The sequence below is a fragment of the Oncorhynchus masou genome, chromosome 6 (genome assembly GCF_036934945.1).
Source record: "Oncorhynchus masou masou isolate Uvic2021 chromosome 6, UVic_Omas_1.1, whole genome shotgun sequence".
NCBI classification, from domain to species: domain Eukaryota; kingdom Metazoa; phylum Chordata; class Actinopteri; order Salmoniformes; family Salmonidae; genus Oncorhynchus; species Oncorhynchus masou.
This window is the reverse complement of record NC_088217.1, coordinates 26,561,599-26,586,594: the sequence shown is the minus strand read 5'-3', so window position 1 is coordinate 26,586,594 and position 24,996 is coordinate 26,561,599. Positions and strand designations below refer to the sequence as shown.

The window sequence follows — 24,996 nt, the reverse complement described above, 5'->3', positions numbered from 1 at the left end:
CCGAGTTTGGGAAACCCTGATCTAAAGTATAGAGTGGGCCAAGATGTGACCTGTCACCCATAGTTACTTGTTCCTTAATTTTTCTCCTTCACTTGACTTCAATAAATAATCCAGATTTGGAAACATTGATGCTCAGTGGATTATATGACTATTGTAAATGAATTTGTAATTGCCTTTTTGGATGAAATAAGTAACAAAGTGTACAACTATAAACTTTCAAAGTTGAAAAAGGGAATTGGGAAAAGGCTATGGCAGTTGTGTTACTGCTCTTTGGTGTACAAATCATAGCCCATATAACTTATTCCTATATAAAGTCTCAGACAGCAACAACAGGAAGAATATTAAAAGTACATAACAAAGTAATTACACAAATAAATGGTACAAAAAAAGGTACAGGGAATATTTTCAGTTAAAATAATTACACAAATAAATGCAACAAAAAATGTAACGTAATCAGTAGCGGTGCATGGATAAAATCATTGGGGAAGCCAAGCCAGAAAAAAAAACATATTACAACCTGTGTTTTGATAATTGTGTTGTTTGCGCTATAACCTGTTAGTTCAAATGCCTTGCACCTGTGATATATAGGCCTAAGGCCAAGACAATTAGAAGATACAGTGGCAGAATAAATTCAACCACACCTTTGTTTCATCACAAAACTGGAGAGGAACCTCTGTCCGGTGAAGTCCACAAAGCATATTGCACGTAACAAACAGTTACATGACCTACAGCATGGTCAAGCAACATTTTCGGACTACTAAACAACTATTGATTTAGAACCATGGAGAGTTAATGCAAGTCACAAAGAAAACAGGAGCTGCCTCCACTATTCAAGCACCATTTCAACATCATCAAATCACCTTAATCGAATACAGTGACAACTAAAAGATAGTTCAAACTACGTAAGCCAAATATGATGTGGCTTTCCATGGTTCTGACTTCTCTGTTTGTGTGTGTGTGCGTGCGTCCGTGTAACTAGAAAAAACATGTTGACCCTACTTGTAGAGAAACACCAATGCCGTCCTCCTCGCTTTCATGATGACGAAAGGGTCTATGACTCTGTCATACAGTACAGGCTAACAGTTTTTGTTGTCCTAGGCTATCTGACTAAAATGCTTACTTGCTAGCCTAACTTACTTTCCTGGACAACAATGCGCCAGGCCAGCTAGTTAACATTAGTTACATTTAGCTACATATGGAACTTCCATCCTCTCAGGCACAGCAATGTATGCATTTATGGTTGGATCAGAATTGCCGTTATAATCATCGGCCAATATGGAGAGTTTAAAAAGTCAAAATCCCTGTCTCCCATCCATGGCCAATTTAGGAAAATACCAATTTTAGCTAGCTAGCCACTGGAGGACAACAACACAACGAGATGCAACAATTCAAGTTTTTTTTCTGTCAATTACGTTTGGAGTGAAGCCAAATCCTCACTGGTTTCCCTTGACACTGGTTTCCCTTGAATCCTCACTGGTTTCCCTTGATTCACAGTTGAACTCACTCAGTTTAGCTCAACACTGATTGGCTATTATTTTATACTTTTTTTATCAAAGGAGGCAAAATGCATGTTGGCCCCCCTTTGCATTAAATGCTACAGGCGGCAACAATGTCATGCACTTTTTGACCAGACAGCATCAGATGGCCTACACATACAAAGACAGAGGGTGAGAAATATACAGCTTCCTTCAAATTGAAGGAAAATTATGAAACACAGAGACAAAAGATAAATTAATAATTTATTTTTTGGTAATTTTTTTGTGGGCAGCCTGGCTTCCCTTGGCAACCATGAATACACGCCACTGAACATTATAAAAATAAATATACATTTTGTGAGTCTACATTGTCATTGGTTTCAGTACTACTTATTCTTTCCCATTTTTTTACATCACTTCTCTAACTGTGGCATTTAAGATAACAATTTATATTCTAGGGTCTCAGCACTACAGCTGAAATCAACTGTAAACTTTGGGATCTCTGTCTGCGTGCCAAATGAGCAGACAGTTTGTTCTTCTCACAGTGTGATTTCAGTTTGGGGTTGCTGATCCACAACACTAGTTTCTCATAGTCCAATTTGCGCAACAGGTTTATTTGGATGTTCTGGAAGCTTTGGTAAAACATGACAGGTGTCAAAGTAAACGTGATCAGGTATACACCTGATCAAGAAGCACACTTACTATATGGTTGATATCCTCCGATGTCCTTGAGATTGAGTGCTTTCCAGACTCTGGCTTCAGCCAACAGTCTTTATCAAATCTCTGCATGAGGTCTGGCTGGTCTCCAATGGTCCTGCTAACTTTATATGCAATGTCAAACTGGACAAGAGCCTCCTGATATTGGATGAGGTCTTTTGTGAGACGCATATGGTATTCGAAGCTCTTGCATCAAATATAGTTATCCGTTACTTCAATGTCAAGGAAAAAACTAAATATGTATTATGTAGGCAACAATTGTCAGTCACTATGATCAACTGAAGATATTATTAAATTTAACCTACAAATGTGAGCCTGTGGGACTTGTGCAAACTGTTTTCGACCTATATGATACATCTATGAAGAGTGTAATGATTAACACTGGGATAATAAACAATCAAACAAAAGTAGGCCCGTCACCTGTTGCTGCCGGCCGGGCAGAGGGAATGGAAATAACAGAGAGCACACCCACAAAGGACCTCGGAAACCTAAAGGTTAGTGTCTCCGTGTGGGTGTGTGTGTGTGTGGTTCTGGTTCAGGCCTCAGGGCTCCATTTTACATGTGCAGCAAAGTGTCTCTGATTCTGGAGAATGTAGCTAGGTGTTCAGGTCTCAGTGTCTGTAAGTAGAGGTGGGGTATAGGGCAAATAGGTTTTGAACCCATTATAGACTGTCTTCCAAACGGCTTTGTGTGTCTGGTAGGGACCCAGGAAGGGTTAGGGGTGGAGCGATGGTTGTGTCTGGTAGTGACCCAGGAAGGGTTAGGGTGGAGCGAGGTTTGTGTCTGGTAGCAACCCAGGAAGGGTTAGGGGTGGAGCGAGTTTTGTGTCTGGTAGCGACCCAGGAAGGGTTAGGGGTGGAGCGAGGGGTGTTTCTGGTAGGGACCTAGGAAGGGTTAGGGGTGGAGCGAGGGGTGTGTCTGGTAGGGACCCAGGAAGGGTTAGGGGTGGAGCGAGGGGTGAGTCTCGCATTGTTGCTGTTGTAGGCATTGTGGTCTTCTTTCTGCGAGAGAGCAGCAGGCTGCCCTGAGTGAAGGAGGAGGAGAAGGACCGTCGTCGTGACGATGCGCTGCGTATGACCGCTCTAAAGGACTCCCCGGAGTAGTAGTACAACAGAGGGTTAACCGCACTGTTGGCCGCCGCTAGACACAGTGTCACCACCAACACCCGCTGCAGTGTCGCCGTAGCAACACAGCCCCACCTGCCCACCACCGCGTGCAGGTGCAGTGAGCGAGCCACGTGATAGGGCAGAAAGCACAGTAGGAATGTGCAGATCACCATGGCGACCAGACGCAGAGACCGGCGCCGGCGCCGACGTCTCCCCTGGTTACGTATCTTGTTCCTGTTCAGGCTGCCAGTCAACCCTAATGCTGACGAGACTGTAGCTGTCAGTCGGTGGATGATGCAGCCGTAGCAACCGAGGATGGTGAGGAACGGGATCAGGAAGCCGAATGTCATGCCCACGTAGTTGAGAATGAAGATCATCTTCCAGGAGGCAGGGTTACGTGGCTCGAAGCAGCGTGTTAGTCCCGCCCTCACCCTGGTCCCCGAAAACAGGAATGGGACTGAAGCGCCGCCCACAAACAGCCAAATGCCCAAGCAAGCCAATAAGGCACGAAGGGGCGTGGCCAAGGCTCGATGACGGAGAGGCTTCAGCACGGCCAGCCAACGGAGCACGCTCAGTCCAGTAAGGAAGAGAACGCTGTAGGGAAGAATAGTTAAGACATAGTTTATTAGTTTATTAGTTTTTCTGGGCAACCAGTGTCAACTCACATTCTGATAATTAGGTTGTGTGTGTGTGTACTGTACCTGGTGTAGAGGTTGAGATAGAAGCAAAACACACACAGTCGGCACAGCCAATCAGGGAGGTCCCAGCGAGCGCCTCTGAAGTAGTAGGCCAAACGCAGCGGCAGGGTGAGGGAGAAGCATGCATCTGATAGGGCGAGATTGGTCATGAGGACAGAGGACGCAGACCGTTTGGGCATCAGTCGCAGGAACACAAACAGCGCTCCAATGTTGCTAAGAAACGCCATAGGGAACACCAGTAGGTAGGTGACAGTGTAGGCTCGGTACTTAAAGATCTCGTCATCACCACTACAGGACTGGTTGCTATTCAATGCTGTCGTCGTGTGGTTACCAAGGTGAATGATCACTGGTGGAAGGGTGTAGTCGAGCGAGTGGGACGTTTCAAGCCACGGAGCTGGGGAGAGACACAGAGGCATAATCATCTTCTACATCATTACCATCATCGTTATTATTACCCTCTTTATCAACACTATCACCTCCATTATCATAATCGCTATCACCATTATCACAGTATTCGATATCGTTGGCATCATGACCATTGACCATCCTTTTAATCATAATCATCATCATTATCAGCAGAATCATTTCTATTATGTTATTTAACTGTTAGGGAAAGGTGGCACCATTACCATGTTGCTTAGACCTGCCTAGGACCTAGGTTTTAAGGGTGTGTGGTTGTTTCTGGACAGGACCACCATACCCAAAATAGCACGAGGCATTTACATTGGAATGAGGAAGTGTGTCCTCAGGTGAACACGAGTTATGTTGTTCTGCTCGCCTAGGTCTGTTCGCTGATGCAAATGTTACAAACCACAGGAAAATGATCAGTTATACCTGCCAGCCTGAGACAACGGCTATGTTAACAACAACAAAATCCTATATATACAGTACTACAGTCAAACAGCATTCTGCTGAAAACAAATACTTCAGCCTTATATGTGAGTACAATGACCTCTTCCAAGAGGTCTGGACCTTTATGCCACAGGATGTCGTGTGCTCACATTGTAGTGAGCACACTACAAGTAACTGTTTCAACAGATGTGTGTGAAGCAGCTGCAGTTACTCACTTGTCATTCTGTCAGAGCATGCTCCTGCATTCTGTTGAACATCGTTCGTGGGACAAATAGTGTCTGTCCGTCGACCTTTGCTGTGTTGTTATCAGATACTACAGTACTGGTAGATTAATGTTAGAAGACTCTAACTACACACATCTGGAGTCTTCTGAGTATGTCCAGTCAAGACACCCCAGATAATATAAACTATGTCTTCATAAAAAGTCCCTCTTCTGTTTTCTCCTCTCCTTTCCTCTTCTCTCCTCTCCTCAGATACGTCAGGAGTTGTGTTCGTCGGTTTGTTTGAGTCTGAATAGTTTGTGCACTCTTTATGCAGAGTTTAAGTGGGGGGTTCATGGTGGAGTTCCATGGAACACAAACGGTATGACGACTGGGCAGAGTGCCAACTCAACGACCCGCCTCTCTCTATTTCAAGTTTGAAGATTTAGAAGATTCATATGAACAAGTACAGTGAAATGATAAACTTGTGAGCCTTACCCAACAGTGCAGTATTCAATATAATAATAATAATAACAAAAACACAAAAATAACAAACACGAGAAATACGAAAGGAAGCTACAGTTGAAGTAGGACTTTGGAGTCATTAAAACTTGCTATTCAACCACTCCACAAATTTCTTGTTAACAAACTATAGTTTTGCCAAGTCGGTTAGGACATCTACATTGTGCAAGACACAAGTAATTTTTCCAACAATTGTTTACAGGCAGATTATTTCACGTATAATTCACTGTATCACAGTTTCAGTGGGACAGAAGTTTAAATACACTAAGTTGACTGTGCCTTTAAACAGCTTGGAAAATTCCAGAAAATGTCATGGCTTCAGAAGCTTCTGATAGGCTAATTGACATCATTTGAGTCAATTGGAGGTGTACCTGTGGATGTATTTCAAGGCCTACCTTCAAACTCAGTGCCTCTTTGCTTGGCATCATGGGAAAATCTAAAAAAAATCAGCCAAGACCTCAGAAAAAAACATTGTAGACCTCCACAAGTCTGATTCATCCTTGGGAGCAATTTCTAAACACCTGAAAGAACCACGTTCATCCGTACAAACAATAGTATGCAAGTATAAACACCATGGGAACACCTAGCCATCATACCGCCCACCAGCTCTGTCAGGAGGAATGGGCCAAAATTCACCCAATTTGTGGGAAGCTTGTGGAATTGTGGGAAGCTTGTGGAAGGCTACCCAAAAACGTTTGACGCAAGTTAAACAATTTAAAGGCAATGATACCAAATACTAATTGAGTGTATGTAAACTTTTGACGCACTGGGAATGTGATGAAAGAAATAAAAGCTGAAATAATTCATTCTCTCTACTGTTATTCTGACATTTTACATTCTTTAAATAAAGTGGTGATCCTAACTGACCTAAGGGTATATTCCTAGGGTATATTTACTAGGATTAAATGTCAGGAATTGTGAAAACTGAGTTTAAATATATTTGGCTAGTGTGTATGTAAACGTCTGTCATCAACTTTATATACTGTACAGGGTAAATTTACAATGTGCAGGGATACTTGAGTATTTGAGGTAGATATGTACATGTAGGCAGGGATTAGGAAAAGTGACTGGTAGCAGGATAAATAATAATAATTATAATAGTATGGCAGCAGCATAGGAGGTGGGTGGGTGTGTGTGTAGTGGTGCGTGTGTGAGTGTGTGTATGCAAGAGTGTCAGTGTAGGCATGATAGGCGGATATACAGCACATGTAACCAGGGATGAAAAGTGACTGTAGCAGGAATATAGAAATACTTTTTGCTATGTACTAATGGTAATATATACATGTAAACGGGAGCAATAGTGACCAGTAGCAGGATAAATAGATAAATACCTATGATAATGGCAATCAATAATAAATGAACAGCAACGTGGTGGTAGTAATAAATCGAATCAATAATAATTTTAGTAGCAGCGTAAGTATAAGGGGGGGCAGTAGTGGTTAGCCGTTTCACAGTCTTATGACCAAGGGATAGAAGCTTTTTATGAGTCTGTTGGTCTGAGACTTGATGCACCGGTACTACCTGCTGGACGGGAGCATGGAGAACAGTCCATATCTCAGGTGGCTGGAGTCTGGAGTCAATTTTTCAGGCCCTTCTCAGACACCTCCTGGCATGTAGGTTCTGTCTTCTCTGTCTTTATCTATGTCACCACATAAGCAAGTATGAAGATATTAGAAATTGTCTGACCTTTTTTGTCAGATGCAAATGTCAGATGCAAATGTACACAGTGAGGGAGAGAGAGAGTTCACCGGTATTGACTGTCATTCCTGCCTCAGGCCGGCTGGTGGGAAATGTGCCAGCTTTCTTTGGAAAGGAATGTGTTTTGGTATTTATTGAAGGTGAAAACTTGGGCTAAGGGCTGACTATTTGGCCGGGCCCTGTGTCATTGTTATTGAGCAGCCGGCAACAAATACGGGGTTGTCACGACTCCTACCGAAGGTGGCTCCCCTTCCTGTTCGGGTGGCACTCGGCGGTCGTCGTCACCGGCCTACAAGCTGCCACTGATCCTTTTTCCACCTTTTCTGTTTATTAATTGCACCTGTGTTTAGTTAGGATAATTGGTTGGGCTTTATTTACCAGCTGGCCCGCCTGCTGGTTGTGCGGGATTATTTTCAGTGTACGGTTGTACATGACTGTAGGTCACGGTTGTCCATGTGTGTGTATTTTGCTGAACTGTTTAAGTTCCCCGTGTTTGGGGCGTTTGTTTGGGTTGGCGTCGTTTCACCGGTGTGGTGTATTAAAAGTAGCGCTACCCTGAACTCTCTGCTTCCTGCGCCTGACTTCTTCCTCCACTACACCCTGGGCGTTACAGGGGTAATAGACTTAGGTGAGATGTTGATCAAGATATCAGAGGTTATGACCCCAGACTTGTAGGCTCCAGTGGGAGATGGGTGCTAAAATTCAAGAGATCGGGGGTCTGTGAGCAGGACTGTGCACGCGAGGACAAATGGTCCATACAAGTGAGGACGAATGAACGGGGGTGCATCTCTCTATATGTAGCCTACTACAGTATATCGCTGTAGAATGTTGTTGTCACTACACTCATAACCTGGAGTGGATCCTTAAAGGGTACAGTGAGCTGAAATAAGCTAATAAAGGTCCAACAGATTTACCATGACCATCTTCCTTTTAATTGGCTGCCCCGCTCCTGTGACTCTTGGGAAGCTGACCTGACCATACCTTGTCAGGTGGGTAGTGGACCAGTGAAGACACAAAGAGACCCTGCAGCCGCTGGCTCAACAATAGATTAATCTGAGGCACAATGACCAGAGAGAGGGGAACCTGGATTGAGATCTAAAGACCTCCTCCATGCATCATGGTGGGGACCACACATGCGGAGATCATCTGTTCATCTACTCTGCATCTTACAAAGACACGGCGGTTGGAACCAAAAATGTGGACTCATCAGACCAAAGGACAGATTTCCACCGGTCTAATGTCCATTGGTCATGTTTTTTGGCCCAAGCAAGTCTCTTCTTCATATTTATGTCCTTTATTAGTGTTATTTTTTGCAGCAATTCAAAAATGAAGGCCTGATTCACGCAGTCTCCTCTGAACTCTACATTTATTTTGGCTGACATTTCTGAGGCTAGTAGTTCTAATGAACTTATCCTCTGCAGCAGAGGTAACTCTGGGTCTTCCTTTCCTGTGGCAGTCCTCATGAGAGCCAGTTTCATCATAGGGCTTGCTGGTTTTTGTGACTGCATTTGAAGAAACTTTCAAAGTTCTTGAAATTTTCCGTATTGACTGACCTTCATGTCTTAAAGTAATGATTGACTGTCATTTATCTTTGCTTATTCTTGCTTTAATATGGATTGATCTTTTACTAAATAGAGCTATCTTCTGTATACCACCCCTACCTTGTCACAGCACAACTGATTGGCTTAAACGCATTAAGAAGGAAAGAAATCCCACAAATTAACTTTTAACAATGCACACCTGTTAATTGAAATGCATTCCAGGTGACTACCTCATGAAGCTGGTTGAGAGAATGCCAAGAGTGTGCAAAGCTGTCATCAAGGCAAAGGGTGGCTACTTTGAAGAACCTCAAATATAAAATATATTTTGATTTGTTTACACTTCTTTGGTTACTACATGATTCCATGTGTTATTTCATAGTTTTGATGTCTTCACTATTATTTTACAATGTAGAAAATTGTAAAAATAAAGAAAACCCTTGAATGAGTAGGTGTGTCCAAACTTTTGACTGATACTGTACATGTTGGTTTTTTTTCTCTAGGATGCCCACAGACCTAACACGATTCATGTGGAGGTCCCCCAGTACCAGTTAAAAACATTTATGGAAGTATATATGAAGACTGTTTAGTGACAAAAATATGGAGTTCAAATATATGCAAAAAAAAAATGAAAGAAATAATGTTTCTTGGTCTGTCTTATATCTCTCAGATAAAGGATAGACGCGTCAGAACAAACTTTCTTTAGATTTTTTTTGAGGGGGGACTATCTGTTGTTCCATGTAGTGAACATGTTATTCAATGCATTTGTATGTGCTAATAGCAGTAAGGACAAATGCTTTTTTTTCATCAAATATATTTAAAAATATATATTTTTTGGATACTTCAAGGGGTTTTAAAATTAAAAATCAATTAGTAAAAATACCTTGGTATGACCTTCTTAAAACAATGTCATATAGCTTGGTAGTACCCACCACCCTCCCCTGGCTTAGACAGGGCTTATACTTTTATGGGTTAGGGTGGGGTAGGAGAGGTGGAGAGTAAGACACAGCTCTGTGTATGAGAGGTACTGTATAGAGACTGGGGAGATCATGTCTCCTCAGCTCAAGCTCAGCATGTACACAGAGGAATCAACCGCACTAGAAATGATCAAGACAGGTGGGAATTAATTATAATATGAATGAGAGACACCAGTCTCCAGTCTATTTTACCATTACCTTATGGGATACCATTATTTTCTTATGAAGTTATCAAGAGTGTAATTCTAAGTTGATTAGTTATTCTAATTTGTTTATTTTTTATTTAACATGCAGTGGTGTTTGTTTTTGAATTACGAAGGAAATATGATCACATGTTGGCAGGCACTGATAAGGGTGGATAGATGTGGTTTAGTGAGGAAGGGGGCCGAGGTTAAGGGCGAAGAAACAGTTTATTACCCACGTCACTTAATTTCCTGCCTAGCAACAAAGATGCAATGTTTAGAGAGAAGGAGGAGATTTCACCCCAAATTGGGGTATATATACTACCACTGGTGGATGACCCAATTAGTGAATAAACTTGGTTTAAGCTTTACTAATTGTCTGGGAGTTTTACTAGGTTCATTTAGAACCAAACAAGTGTTACAAAATCCTCTTCTTACACGAGTATTCCCATAATTATCCGCAATGCTTCACCTGAGCCTATCAAACCAATCATACATCTTCTGTGCCCAGAGTTGAGGGACAGATGTCTTATTTCCCCTCTTTCCTCATCTGCCCAAACAGGACTTCCTGTAGCTCAGGAAACTACAGATGAGCCATAGGGCCTCCAGGTCAGTGTTTTAGGGGTCAGCTGCTGCTGTAAACAACGGATGCCCACTATTCCCTCCTGTCCTGCAATTCTCTTTTCAGCATAACCCAGGTACGACTGTCTGTGCTCCATTCTACCAGTTCAACATTGACTTTTCATCTTCTCATCATCTCCCCCTTGTTCTGTGTCTTTCTGTTTCTCTCTGTGTGTGTGCAGCAATGTTCCCTCTAAACTGCGTGCCTGTGTAGCTCTCCCGGGGCTGTGGCATGGATGAATAATTTCCCCATTAGTTTGAGTTGAGTTTTCCCCATAAGTTAACACTATCAACATTTTGCTTTACTGTTGGAATTGTGATTAAAGCAATATTATCCCCTTTCAATGTAGACTAAACAAACTATGCAAGACTTACTATGCAAAACTCAGTGGCGTGTATTCGTGGATGCCAAGGGAAGCCAGGCTTCCCCAAAAAATGGACCAATACAATGTTTTTATAAAACGTAATGTATTTTTAGTCTCTTTGTGTTTCATAATTTTCCTTCAATTCACAAGAGGCTGAATGTATCTCACAGGAGAAAGCATCTGAGCTAGTGAAACAGCGCCCCTCTGTCTCTCTACATGTAGGCCATCTATCTGATCCTGTCTGGTCCAAACCAGTATGACATTGCTTTTGTTTACCCATAAATGGCCATATGACCTTTGAAATATTTGAATCCTTCTTGATCTGTAATGTGATTTGTGGATTCAAATAAAGTATTTAAAATGTGTGTCTGTATTTATTTTGTAGTCCTACATAGGGCCTACTGTTGTGCAGTGTCTTATATGGCTCTTCTTCCACCAGATAGCAAACGTGCACGCTCTCTGAGTGCAGTGGATACCTCGCATGCCTCCACTCAGCTCATCCAAAACAACACACGTGCTGCCCTCTGCAGGCTGGCTACACAAACCAATGACTGACCTCTCAATCAGAGAACTTCAATCACTCTGAAAAACATACAGGGGAAGAGTATGAGCTATTCATTTCTTATGTATTTTAGTTTTGGTTCTTTAATAGGACTGTCCAAATCAGTAAACCAGTGCATGTATTACTATAATGACGCACTGCAAGTCTATTGTCAGAATAAAGCAGTGAAGTGTTGCATATATACTTGATTTAAATCAAGATTGGGATTCCTAAGAAATGTGGCTGAGTTTGTCTCTGTGATTCATTCTAATGGAGAAGACTAATAATTAAGATTAATTTGACTTGATGTTAATTACAGCAACATGGATTCCTCCAAGTTCTTATAACAGAGGCCAGATGGCTCCCTGACTGATATCCAGCGTTACCATGGTGACCTCCATCCACGCTCATCACAGGGACTCAGGTAAGAGTCTGACCTCTTAATGTAAAAATTACAAATGGCCTTTGTCAATGTATGAGACCTATAGAAAAAGCATTGTCTCAATCAGTTTTTGACAGATACAAAATCTTGGTGTATCACCGTTATCAATTTGTACTCCATACAGTACATTCAGCATTCATTCGATAGGGCATATCCAATTTATACAGATTAGTTTGTTGGGAAATTCCAACTGTCTTCGTGTCTGACATGAAAAACTCAGGCCCTGAACATCTGAAAAGACTTTCAAATGTCTCTTCAGGACTTGGTCTTTTACCAAATATGGCTATCTTCTGTATATCAACCCTACCTTGTCACAGCACAAATGATTGGCTCAAACGTATTAAGAAGGAAAGAAATTCCACAAATTAACTTTTAACAAGGCACACCTGTTAATTGAAATGCGTGGTGACTACCTCATGAAACTGGTTGAGAGAATGCCAAGAGTGTGCAAAGCTGTCATCGGAGCAAAGGGTGGCTACTTTGAATAATCTCATATAAAATATATATTTGTAACACTTATTTGGTTACTACATTGTTCCATATGTGTTATTTCATAGTTTGCCTTCACTATTATTTTACAATGCAGAAAATAGTAAAAATAAAGAAAACCCTAGAATGAGTAGGTATGTCCAAACTTTTGACTGGTACCACATATTATTTTAAATGTATATATATTTTTTAAATATATTTTCCTTCTCTATTATTTCCCCCTAACTCGACCTCCTCTCGCCTAATTGGTGTAACCTAATGGACAACAGTACTTAGGCTTCCACTTGCAGCTTTTTCATACTACATAACTTTCACGGACAGTATATTTTAAATCACTCAGCAGTGCTATTTGCAGAGTTGGCTCCAAATAAATATTTCAGCCATTACTTAACCTGCAACCAAAAACAAGCTACATATGGGAAGTACCAAAACAAGTGATCTAATGATTCGGTCTCTTCGCAGCAAAATCTGCAGAGCTGGAATGGTTGTATCCCCCATACACATAACATTATATTGGTTGCAAGCATTTTGTAAAATAATTTAAATTGAAAAACTAAAGTTTTGAATCCGGCGTTGTTTTGTATATCAATTCACAAACCATGTGCCATGGAATCGGTACATCGAAAATCTCCTCCCAACTATTTTGCAACCTGTATGGCAGCTGTCAATTTTTTGTTCCTTAAATTAAACTGGTATACTTTATGTATCACAATTTTCTTTAGCCAGTTTTAGTATTTAATGCAGGGCACATGGTTTGATCTTTTTGTGTCAGTACAAATTATTATGCGAGAAATGTCAGTGGAAACGCTTTTATGGGCAAATATTTATATAATAACCATCACATTGAAGTAAACTTGGGAGTCACACGATGACATGTCGTGTGGTCCTCCCACTATGACTCATCAGGAAACCATGCATTTTATTAGTCTACAGAAGAAAGTTATGATGAACTTCACAGGAGGTGAAGGTGCAAGGTGATGAGCTTGATGCTCCTTTCCAATAAATATTGAGGTTCTTATTCTGGTGACATGATCACTGATGCTTGGCTGCTGTTTGACAAATAAAAATAATCTTGCTCTTTTGTCCATAATAATCTCATCACATAAACTATGTTTGCACTATGTCTGTGAGCTGTTGGCTAGAGCCATTTGCCAACACCAGAGATGGCACACTCACTATATCACAGAATAACATATTTTGTGAGAAAGCCATCAGTAGAGTTGAACATGATGGAAACCCATTTAACTATTTTTTAGTCGGTACATGGGAATTTAACCACAAAAGACATAGCCTTTTATCCCCAACAAGTAAATTTGATGGAAACACATGTCAAAAATTGGAATGGATGAGGAGTGTAGGTTGGATAAGGATTTGTTTCTTGTTAAGCTGCATTTTTAAATAAGGATGTGTATCTAGGAAACCCGTTTGAGGTATCGAAGAAGGTGAAGCATGTTTTGGGAAAAGTAGAATCAATCGGAGTGACCAGGAGTGGGTTTTTGCTGGTTAATTGTGTCACTGAAGAGCAGAAGAAGAATGCATTGGGAATCACAAGAATGTCAAATTCTGAAGAATTATACTTTGAACTGAAGGAGTAGAGCACCTGTTAAAATTCATAGCCGGGGTGTCGATGGAAGTAGATATTGAATTCTTCAAGAGAATCCAAGTTGTGGTTGGTGCTCGTCATCTGAAACGCATGGTGAATGGAGAAAAGGAAGAAAGTCTATTGGTTCTTTAGTTTTTTGATAAAGAGCACATCCCCACACATATAAAGTTAGGTTATGTAAAGTATGCAGTAAGAGCATTTGTCCACAAGCTACTACAATGCAATAACCTTAAAGGATTTGGCCATGTTGCAAATGTTTGCAGGTGGAAGGAGTGTATTGAAAATCAAAGTGAAGAAGGTCAGTGTTGCAACAGTGGTGGGGATCATGATACAGAGTTATTGGAGTGCCCCGTAAAGGTGAGAATAGAATCTCCTACGGGCAGTCGAAAGAATTGAGAACGCAAGTGGCGCTAGTGTTGATGATATGGTAGTGAATACGCCCCAACCATTAGTGAATGTTTGTCAAACGAGAATCGTCAGAAAAGTGTTTGGGCCTGAAATAATTCTCAGTGGAAGACCTGCAAGGGGTACTGGCAAGGGAAGAACCGCCCTCCCAGGCCAAAGACTCAATCATGGACACTCTTACTGACAGTTGTGGATGCTTTTAGTGATGTATTGTTGTCTCTACCATCTTGCCCTTTCTGCTGTTGTCTGTGCCCAATAATGTTTGTACCCTGTTTTGTGCTGCTGCCATGTTGTTGTCATGTTGCTACCATGCTATGTTGTTGTCTTAGGTCTGTCTTTATGTAGTGTTGTCTCTTGTCGTGATGTGTGTCCTGTCCTATATTTTTATTTAATTAATTAGTATTTTTAATCCCAGCCCCCTTCCCCACAGGAGGCCTTTTGCCTTTTGGTAGCCTGTCATTGTGAATAAGAATTTGTTCTTTAACTGACTTTCCGAGTTAAACATTTTATTTTTTATTAACAGAAGTATAATTAATTTTGGTTAGTGTTTTTTGCGCATATTGTTTTTATGCCGATTTTAGAACATTTGCATGAAAATCTGTTTCCAACTCGATCGAAACCTAGCTAATGAGACCAAAGCTAAACGATTTAACGTCTTTTTTTGTTTGTTTGAATGCCACATCTGAAACTACATTTCCCAGGCACCCCATGTCGTCTTGTTTTTGTGAGCGCAAGCAATTCGACCAGATTCGATGCAATCACACACACCTCCCAAGCGTTGTGTGTGGAACAGGATATTTTGCTACCTTGAACGGTGAGTATTATTGCAATGAATGCTCCTATTAAACACCCATCGTGTTAAATACATATTTTGTTTTAGTTGTAAGTGGCCGGTGGTAATTTGTGGAACGTTCCAACAGGAATCTGTTCCAAAAACTTCGTAAAGTACAAGGTTGCCAACAAACGCATACAAAAGTAGCATTATCAATTCAACTAGCTAACTAGCTGTCGAATAGGCATCAACTTATTCTTAATGTTTGTCCATAGGCTACCATAGTGAGGAATTTTCGGAATAAGCGTTGTGCGTGAAAAACGTTATTAAATAGCCCACACCCGACCCGGTATCTGATTATGCCGCTGTACAACTTTGTATGCGTTGTTTGTTGGCAACCTTGTTATTTACGAAGATTCCTGTTGGAACGTTCCACAAATTATACTCACCCGTTGTAAAATAGCTACTTAGCACTGTCAATGACTGCCCTGCGTATTGTGTCAAAATAGCAAGGCTGTCAAAACGCTTTCTCAGAACACATCAACTCTTCAAGTTTTTAACGGTTTATGCCTGGCTGGAGCGATAAAGAAATCTCTCATGGGTATTACAAAGACTAGTTGGGTTAAAGTTTGTATGGTATAATTAAGCAATAAGGCCCGAGGGGGTGTTGCATATGGCCTCATACCGCGGTTAAGGGCAGTTCTAAACACGACGCAACGCGGAGTGCCTGGATACATTCCTTATTCTTGGTATATTGGCCATAGGGTAGCCTAGTGGTTAGAGCGTTGGACTAGTAACCGAAAGGTTGCAAGTTCAAACCCCTGAGCTGACAAGGTACAAATCTGTCATTCTGCCCCTGAACAGGCAGTTAACCCACTGTTCCTAGGCCGTCATTGAAAATAAGAATTTGTTCTTAACTGACTTGCCTAGTAAAATAAAGGTAAAAAAAAAAATATATATATATATATATCACAAACTCCTGAGGTGCCATTTTGCAATTATAAACTGGTACCAACGTAATTAGAGAAGTACAAATAAATGTTTTGTCCTACCCCTGGTATATGATCTGATATACCACAGCGTTCAGCCAATCAGGGTTCGAACCACCCAGTTTATAATATATTTTCTTCACTCAACAAGTGGACATTTTATATTTAGGGTGGGGTTACTAAAATAAACACTAACTTCCTTGCTGTTATATCTTGTGAAACATTCATGGTTCCTGTCAGTACTTTGTTTATTTCACACAGACATTTGCACAAGCCTAGCTGATAGCAAATCAGCTGAAATGACAACTAGTAGGCCTGACCTTCACAGACCATTGACCAAAAAACATGATTCATGCATTTTTTGGTATCACCTTGGCTATCACATGTAATTGTAGGCAAATGCTTGTGCTATGTTGGGTCTGGCAGCCACAGTCTGTTAATGTAAAATCCATTGCTTACCCTTCAAGATTAGTTGCCGTTCACGTTGATGTTAAAATCCATAGCAAGGCTGGTTGAACACAGAATTAGACCATTAGATTGCTAATTAACTACCATTATCGAACCCCAGCAGCACAGGCAGGCTATGAAGGCATACCAGTTCGGAATACCAGTCAGCACGCAAGAGGTTTCAGAGAGAGGCAGAGAACAGATATCACTGGGCCTGGTGCATCTTGAATTGAACTTCTCTCTGGATTTGTCCTGGTAACTAACATCAGCCATGTAATGACCCAGAACCACCCTGTCTGCTTAGTTTTGGCCTACCAGTGAAGGCCCTTGAGGATTTGTGTGTGTTTGAAGCTTCTATGTGTTTACATATGAGTCAGCGCATTGGCATGCTCTTAGCTCCTGGTTTGATGATTATTCTCACCTACCCCCATGGCTGAGTGGAGTTGTTGCTTTGGTTACACATTTCCCTTAAGTTGCACTAATGTGGTCAAAGGTTCCGTGACTGGCGTTCTATTAACTTAGTGCGACAGGATGTTTTGTATGTGTGCCTCTTATTGGCTTTCGTGTGGTTTTAGAACAAAAGACTCAGAGTAGGTCTGAATTCGCCCTGCATCGACTCCAAAATCTACCGGATTGCATACAAATTAGGTCTGTGTTTGAACCAAACAAACATTTTGGTATTGCTGCAGGGCAAACTCCGAAAGTGATAGTAGAGAAAGTGAATATCTTCTGTTCTTTGTTTTCTTTTTGATTTCAAACAATTGGTGAGTGGTTTATTTATAGTTTACTTGCTGCTGACCCCCTCTATCTCCCTCCCTCTTTCTCTGTGATTTTAGATCTGAAGAACTGCTAGGGTGAACTTTGACTTGAGACTTTTGATCTAAAAGCCGGTTATCTTTCTTTTCGTTCAGGTAGGTAAACAGATGAAAATAGTGGGGGAAGAGAGCAACGTCTACTGAAGAATTAACCAAGACACATTTCCTCGGCAGTCTGCAAGGCCATGCCTCATATAAGTCTCTGCATATAGGAAGAACTGTGTTGTGACTGGTGTGTCAATCAGGGGACTCCTGCTTTACTTTTAAAGTCACTTTAACAAATTTAAGGGATTTCTTACAACCCATTTCACTGGGGGACTGTTGAACAATAACCACAATGTACCAAGTGGTACCAGGAGGTGCAGGGGGCACAGTTACCAATGCTACACCTATCAAACAGAAACTAAAAAGGGATGCTCGTCCCCTAGTTGTAGCAAGTGTCTTAGGCTTGGTGCTGGTGATTGCTGCGGTGACCGCATGGTGCTATTACATTGGTTCTCTGCGCAAGGCTGAACTGCTTAAGACCGAACTTCTGGACCTCAACAAGGATGGTTACATCATTCGCAACCAGGCAGGGGCTATTGTCTTCAGGATGTCTTTCAGGTTTGTGATTCACTTCAGTATAGGACAGCATCAATCAGTATTCATTAACCAACCGTTACTATTAATCATTATAGAAAGTGTTAAGTGTGCTTTGAGAATTTCTTTCTAATTATATACCTGTATCCAATCAAATCAAATTAATCTACTGGGGAATGGAAAGCATGCTTGCCCCCTAATCTGGTACAGTTCCCCTTTCAATCATGTCTAGTTTGGTTATTTTTAATCTCAGAAACAATATAAGCTTATTCAGGTATTTATATTTTAAAATGCCAAATGTAATTATAAGTCAACTGCTCTAACATGAATATAGCCTGAGACTTGAATGCAAAGTAATGTGCTATGTAACTGATCATTCTTCTCTAAATGTTGAATGACAGGTCTGGCACCCTGGACTTAGACTCGTGTTCTAAGGAGGGGGAGATACTGAGCTGTGGGCGCACCAGTGATAGGAAACTCAAGTTTTTCATCCAGACTGTATTTGACAATACAGTCCAATGCTACCGTGTGCGTTGGGAAGAATTGGTTCCCAGCCTGCCCGTGGAGCACGCCATGACCTATAACGTCTCGCACTGGTATGGTGGAGCCGAGACTGCCATACAGCATTGGCCTATATCCATCTCCGGGCAGCAGGCACCCAAACCCTTTGTCACCAGTGATATCTACTCAAACCGAAACGGCTTTGGGGGCATCTTGGAACGCTACTGGCTCTCATCCAATGCCACGGCAATTAAGATCAATGACTCTGTGCCGTTTCATCTTGGCTGGAACGACACAGAGAAGACCATGTACTTCCAGGCGAGGTACCATGACACCCCTTACAAGCCAAACCCTGGTGAGGCACCTTGTGCTGAACTCAGCTACAGAGTCTGTGTGGGCTTGGATGTCACATCCATTCACAAGTACATGGTGCGCAGATACTTCAACAAGCCCAACAAGGTGCCTTCCAAAGCCATGTTCCGCCATCCCATCTGGTCCACGTGGGCGCTACACAAGACTGACATAGACCAAGAGAAACTGTTGAAGTTTGCTGCCAACATCCGCAAGCATGGCTTCAACTGTAGCCACCTGGAGCTAGACGATCGCTACACAAACCACTATGGGGAATTTGATTTTGACTTGGCCAAATTTCCCAACGCTACAGCCATGTTCCAGAAGCTCAAAACAGACGGATTTCTGGTCTCTCTCTGGACACACCCTTTTGTCAACTATGACTCTGAGAATTTTCACACCTGTGTAGAAAGAGGGCTTTTTGTCCGAGAACCTACAGGTCGTCTTCCGGCTTTGGTAAGCTGGTGGAACGGCATCGGGGGCATTCTAGACTTTACCAACCCAGAGGCCCGTGATTGGTTCGCCTCCCACCTGCGGTCTTTACGATCCAAGTACGGAGTGTCCTCCTTCAAGCTGGACGCTGGCGAGACAAACTACTTGCCCTGGCAATTCAGCACAAAAACACCCCTTCGTGACCCTAGCACGTTCACCCGTCGCTACACCGAGATGGCTATTCCGTACAATGAGCGAGCCGAGCTGCGTTCAGGCTACCAGTCCCAGAACATCTCCTGCTTCTTCAGGCCCATTGACCGGGACTCTGTTTGGGGCTATGAGCTAGGCCTCAAGTCCCTTATTCCCACCGTGCTTACCATCAGCATTCTCGGCTACCAGTTCATCCTACCGGACATGATCGGTGGCAACGCCTATCTGAACCGCACTGATGGTGAGCGCACTTTACCGGACCGTGAGCTCTACATCCGCTGGCTGGAGCTGTCTGCTTTTATGCCCTCCATGCAGTTCTCCATCCCCCCCTGGGAGTATGATAACGAGGTGGTGGAGATCGCCCGGAAGTACACTGCTATCCATGAGAGCATAGTGGCCCCACGTGTTCTGGAACTTGCTGGGGAGGTGTTGGACACAGGAGACCCCATCATACGACCTCTGTGGTGGATCGCCACTGGCGACGAAACTGCTTATAAGATTGACTCCCAGTTCCTGATAGGGGATGACCTCATGGTGGCGCCAGTACTGGAGCCTGGAAAGCAGGAAAGGGACATCTATCTCCCGGCTGGACACTGGCGGAGCTACAAGGGAGAACGGTTTGATATTAAGGAGCCTCTGCACCTTACGGACTACCCGGTAGATCTTGATGAAATTGCTTACTTTGTCTGGGTTTAGTGAAGAGGGGTACAAGGCTGGACAGCTTAGTGGGTGGGCCTGCATGCATTTGTTTATAGTATTTTCTCTGAAGTCAGGGCTCACAGCACATTTGTGTTCTTGTAAATTTAGAATCACTATTATTGAAGAAATATCAAGGCGAAACCTTTCCTGCTTGCTCAAACATGTGCCTTTGCAATAACCCAGGAATGTAGCAGAGGAGGCAGGTGGGAGGAGCTATAGGAGGACAGGGTCATTGTAATTGCTGGAATGGAATTAATGGAACGGAGTCAAGCCTGGTTTCCATATCTGTGTTTACTGTTCCATTTATGCCATTCCACCCATTACATTGAGCCCATCCTCATATAGACCCTCCCACCAGCATCCTCTGGAAAGTAGATATGTTTATGCATTACAAGTATGTATCATGAGAGACATGACCCAAACATTTATTCAGCATGACATAACAGTCGACTATTAACAGAATAGTCATCGGCTGTCTTTTAGACATTTTTAAGGGCTGATATTTGAATGCTTTCATGTCTTATTTATGAGTCAACACACTAAGAAGGGAATAAGTATATTTTGATGTGAAAATGCCTTGTATACTTACATATATGTTAATGATTTTTTGGTTTTGCTGATATTTTTGTTATTGTGTCAATGCACTTAACAATACAGTGTGTAATTGTTCAGTCAGCGGTTGTTCTGTTAAGGTTCTCGCAACTCTGAAATCAAAAGAAGCTGCATGTGAGATTCTTCACCTGAAGATTTCTCCGGAAGTTGGGTGTCATATTTTCCCTGTTGTGTTAACCTTGTCTACTTCCCAAATGGCACCCTATTCCCTATGTAGAAGGCAAAATAGTGCACTAAATAGGGAATAGGGTCCCATCTGGGACTAGAACTGTGGCGGTCATCACATTTTGTCAACCGGTTATTGTCATGCAAAAGACTGCTGGTCTCACGGTAACTGACCATTAATTAACAGAAACACGTTTAGCATCTCCAAGCCTCAACTCATACAAGCCGCTCAGACATACGGGGACCCACTTCTTGACATGGAAGTAGGTGATTAGACATGTCTTTTTGAGTGATTAAAGCTTAATTACTCTTCTCAGTCTTGTAATGTTTTAAGTGACAAACTATCCATTTAATTTGGTGTCACTTTTTAATATTATACCCTCAACCTTTGGCTAAATAGTCTTTACAGTTCAGGCTTCATTGAGAGGACTTGAAATGGGTGCTATTAAATCTTTGTTTAAGCAGGCAATAATGAAATAATCCAATTTGTAAGATGCTATGAGATCTGAGTGAACTGAACTTTGAACTGGAACCACTGTGTGTGACATATGTCAAATATCCATCCAGACTGTCCTAAATGCCGTTTAACAAATAATATACTGCCACATTTTCAGCATGATTTATGACTGCATGAATTATACTTCTGACAGATATTTGAATGTCACTACTCTTTGTAATTGTTATATTGCTAAATGTTTTTACTGTTTTGTTAGCCAGTCCTTGGAGACCTTAAAGATAGAACCTGTGTACGTTCACCATGTCGCGGTAATGTGAACTCTTAGGTCACCTAGGGGTCATTGTTTTTACTGGCAGAAGCTTCTCCATAACATCCCTGCTTATTTATAGCAGTTCTCATATCGACCTTTAGTCTCGACCGTCATCGTCTATGTCTAGCACTATCACCTTACAAGAATAGATCTATGCTCTCCTGAAAGACTCGCTGGAACTAGCCTAAGTGTTTTCCACTTTTGGTACATACAAAACAAGAACATCAAGATGCTGACAGACTTCTCTTTGAATTTCAGAGCACTCTTTACCCATGACAGGAGATTTTGTATGCAAGCCAAAAACATGAGTGAAATAGCAACAGTTTGCCGGGACTGTCATTGCAGATGAAACCGCTTTGATTAATTTTTATATTTAGTACATTTTTATTATATATTTTTCTAGTGAACAGCATAATATAGTAATTTGGGCCAAAAGCACAATATTTCGAAGGCTTGTCAATAGACGTTCAGCATTATGTGACCTGGAACAGATTAGATTGTTTGTATGTGGGAGAGTTATTGTGAGGGTCTCCCACCACCATAAAGTCAAGCAGTCTGATTTGCAGTTGTATTTGCTTGCATCACATTGTTCTCCATGAGATTGTGTGAACAGTGAAGGCTATGGTAAAGCTAGTTTTATAACGATGTGAGGTTCAAAAGAGTAAAGTATCAATGTATTGTTAGTCAGAGAAAGGTACGCACTGATATAGCAATGAATGTATGGCTCATGGCCTCAAAGGATGGATTGGGAAAACTTCTCCACTTTAGCTTTTTTTTTTTGCGCTTCTTACTGATTTGTGACACTCGAGTCCTTTTCCTTTAGGAGGATAGCTTTGGAAATGCCTTTTTATATTCTCAGTGTATGTCAATCAATTTCATTTGTTTTTTTCTAAGCCAGATACAACACTTAGAAAACATTTCAATCTACACACGACTACAAAAATCTACTGTGTAATTATATGTGGTTACATATTGCTAGTGGAGGTAGGCCTACTGAACTGTGCCATTCAAGAACATCAAATTGCTGACAATTTAAGTTAGCTAAGCAGAAAGACCGGTTCCCCCAGCTACTATGTTGCATCCCTTATTGCCAATTTGGCAAAAGGCAACGCAAATCTGTAAAGCTACAGAAACGTGAGTTTGTTTCAATGACGGAAGTAAGGACGTCTTTGGACCTTCGGTATTATTTTGATGTAGAAAGACATTTTGTCATTCAGTATCTTGTTGAAATGTTGTAAAGTTATATATCCTAATGCTGAATTTCAAGGACCACCACCAGCTTTGTTGAAAATGCTTAGACATGGTTGTGTTCTTTTAATACATTTTTTAAAGGCTAATTTTATTTTAAAGGCTTATGTTATCAGGGACATTGAGTAGGTTTTAATATATACTGAACAAAAATATAAATGCAACATGCAACAATTTCAAACATTTTACTGAGTTAGTACATATTTGAAAATCAGTCAATTGAAATTAATTTAGGCCCAGCCAATCAGAATGAGTTTTCCCCCCACAAAATGGCTTTATTTCAGACAGAAATACTCAAAACCCCACTCCGACAATCCCGTAGGTGAAGAAGCTGGATGTGGAGGTCTTAGGCTGGCGTGGTTACACGGGATCTGCAGTTGTGAGGCCGGTTGGACGTACTGCCAAATTCTCTAAAACAACGTTGGAGGCAGTTTATGGCAGAGCAATTAACATTAAATTCTCTGCCAGCAGCTCTGGTGGACATTTCTGCAGTCAGCATGCCAATTGCACACTCCCTCAACTTGACATCTGTGACAGTGTGTTGTGACAAAACATATGCTTTTTGTGCGTATGGAACAACTCTGGGATTATTCTTTTTCAGTTGATGAAACATGGGACCAACACTTTACATGTTGCATTTATATTTTTGTTCAGTGTCGTTGCCATGGTGATAATCTACTCATGACTGTACAGTATTGCCACAGTTGCCTTTCATTGTGATGTTGAAATGTCACACTAACTCTCAAGTTTTTGTGATTACTACTCCAATTTAACCTGTATTTCTAGGAACAATACAATGGAAGTCATGTCTTCAATGCATAGCCTGGATTGTGTTTATTCATATGACTAAAATGTACAATGATGATCTTTAATTTGCTTGAATTTTATCTGTCTGTTGTTGTTTTTCCCCTTATGTTTACATTGTGGCAAATAATATAAACATTTCATGATTGTCAATTATCTGCCTTTGTATTTGAATAGTATAGTAATACATGTCCAGTGTCAGAAATGTGTGTCTGCTGCTTCGCCAACAGAATGATCAAACCTCCAACCTTCTGCAACCTTAGAAGAATTGGCCGCAGAAGCAGATTTCTCCACCGTTCCCCGTTGAATAAGATCCCCTTAGGGAGACACCTTTTGTAGCTTGCAGTGACCCAGCCCATCATGGGCTGATAATGGCAAAGCAATGAAGCAATTCTACAGGTTACATGGAGGCTACCTCGGATCAATACATCATCTCGTAGTTTGGGATTAGAGGGGAGGGCCACGGAGTGAGGGGATGGTAAAGATGGCTGGATAGGGTAACCGCAATAAGAGAGTCTTAGATAAACAGGCTGCCATAATATACAGAAGCATCTGGTAAACATCAAATTATATTTAATTGATAACTGATACTTTATTACCCAAATTTGGGAAGTGAAGGAGATGTCTTTAGACTTACAAACATACTGACCACTTATGATGGTAATGGTCTGGTTTGATGGTAAATTCACCACAGTCCACACCGCTGAACGCACCCTGGAGCGACTCCACTTTGTTTGTCAATGACTCATCTCTGAAATGTAACTCGTCTCACGGCCTGCGCTGAGGAGACACATCGATTTGCTGTCTGTACGTTAAAGGAAATCAATACTATTGTAAGTTTGCTTTTCTGCAATGATTGTTTTGTTCATTTTTTTAATAAGACAGAAGATAAGCAATTTTACTTTTGAATGAGGGTTGACGGGGGAAGATCAAATGTTGCTTTAAAAGAGGACCTCGAGGCCTATGTAATGTGGCCTATGGATGTGTGAATATCCATATTTAATGTGAAGGCAATAAGATTGGTGGAAAGAAGCACTTCTTACAAATTGAAATGTGTATATACAAGTATCTATTCTATGATTTATAATAACCCTGTGCCTGCATGCTCCAGGAGCATAAAACAGTAACTGGACCATGATACACACCACTATAAATGCATTATAAATGATGCATA

General features: G+C 41.5%; 2 protein-coding genes across 6 annotated transcripts; one reads left to right on the top strand and one right to left on the bottom strand.

Annotated features, from left to right (window-relative positions):
* Positions 1–1,726: 1,726 nt before the first annotated feature.
* LOC135541765 (cysteinyl leukotriene receptor 2-like) lies at positions 1,727–16,375 on the bottom strand. 2 transcript variants are annotated; one of them, XM_064968123.1, is made up of 5 exons: positions 16,256–16,375; positions 14,024–14,107; positions 7,092–7,209; positions 4,000–4,390; positions 1,727–3,892 (listed from the first exon to the last, which is right to left on the bottom strand). In XM_064968123.1, exons 3-5 carry the CDS (start codon positions 7,120–7,122, stop codon positions 2,953–2,955), a joined length of 1,362 nt encoding a protein of 453 aa, XP_064824195.1. In that variant the 5' UTR covers positions 7,123–7,209; positions 14,024–14,107; positions 16,256–16,375; the 3' UTR covers positions 1,727–2,952. The 2 variants fall into 2 exon arrangements, with proteins under 2 accessions (XP_064824195.1, XP_064824196.1); XM_064968124.1 differs by lacking the exons at positions 7,092–7,209; positions 14,024–14,107; positions 16,256–16,375 and adding an exon at positions 5,064–7,084.
* Positions 15,140–23,975, top strand: LOC135541764 (myogenesis-regulating glycosidase-like). Of its 4 annotated transcripts, XM_064968121.1 has the most exons (4): positions 15,143–15,245; positions 16,761–16,894; positions 17,551–18,057; positions 18,435–23,975. In XM_064968121.1, the coding sequence occupies exons 3-4, from the start codon at positions 17,792–17,794 to the stop codon at positions 20,221–20,223; spliced, it is 2,055 nt and encodes a 684-aa protein (XP_064824193.1). In that variant the 5' UTR covers positions 15,143–15,245; positions 16,761–16,894; positions 17,551–17,791; the 3' UTR covers positions 20,224–23,975. The 4 variants fall into 4 exon arrangements, with proteins under 4 accessions (XP_064824190.1, XP_064824193.1, XP_064824192.1 ...); XM_064968118.1 differs by lacking the exon at positions 16,761–16,894 and having other exon boundaries at positions 15,140–15,245; XM_064968120.1 differs by lacking the exon at positions 16,761–16,894 and having other exon boundaries at positions 17,555–18,057.
* The last annotated feature ends 1,021 nt before the right edge of the window (positions 23,976–24,996 follow it).

What these genes read in the sequence shown, in the direction of transcription:
- LOC135541765 (XM_064968123.1), bottom strand. Translation starts at nt 7,122, where the DNA reads ATGGACTGTTCTCCATGCTCCCGTCCAGCAG. An exon ending in TCCATGCTCCCGTCCAGCAG is followed by an intron (nt 4,391 to 7,091) that starts GTAGTACCGGTG and finishes GTCTCTCCCCAG; the next exon opens with CTCCGTGGCTTGAAACGTCC. An exon ending in TATCTCAACCTCTACACCAG is followed by an intron (nt 3,893 to 3,999) that starts GTACAGTACACA and finishes TCTTCCCTACAG; the next exon opens with CGTTCTCTTCCTTACTGGAC.
- LOC135541764 (XM_064968118.1), top strand. Translation starts at nt 17,792, where the DNA reads ATGTACCAAGTGGTACCAGGAGGTGCAGGGGGCACAGTTACCAATGCT. An exon ending in GTCTTCAGGATGTCTTTCAG is followed by an intron (nt 18,058 to 18,434) that starts GTTTGTGATTCA and finishes GTTGAATGACAG; the next exon opens with GTCTGGCACCCTGGACTTAG.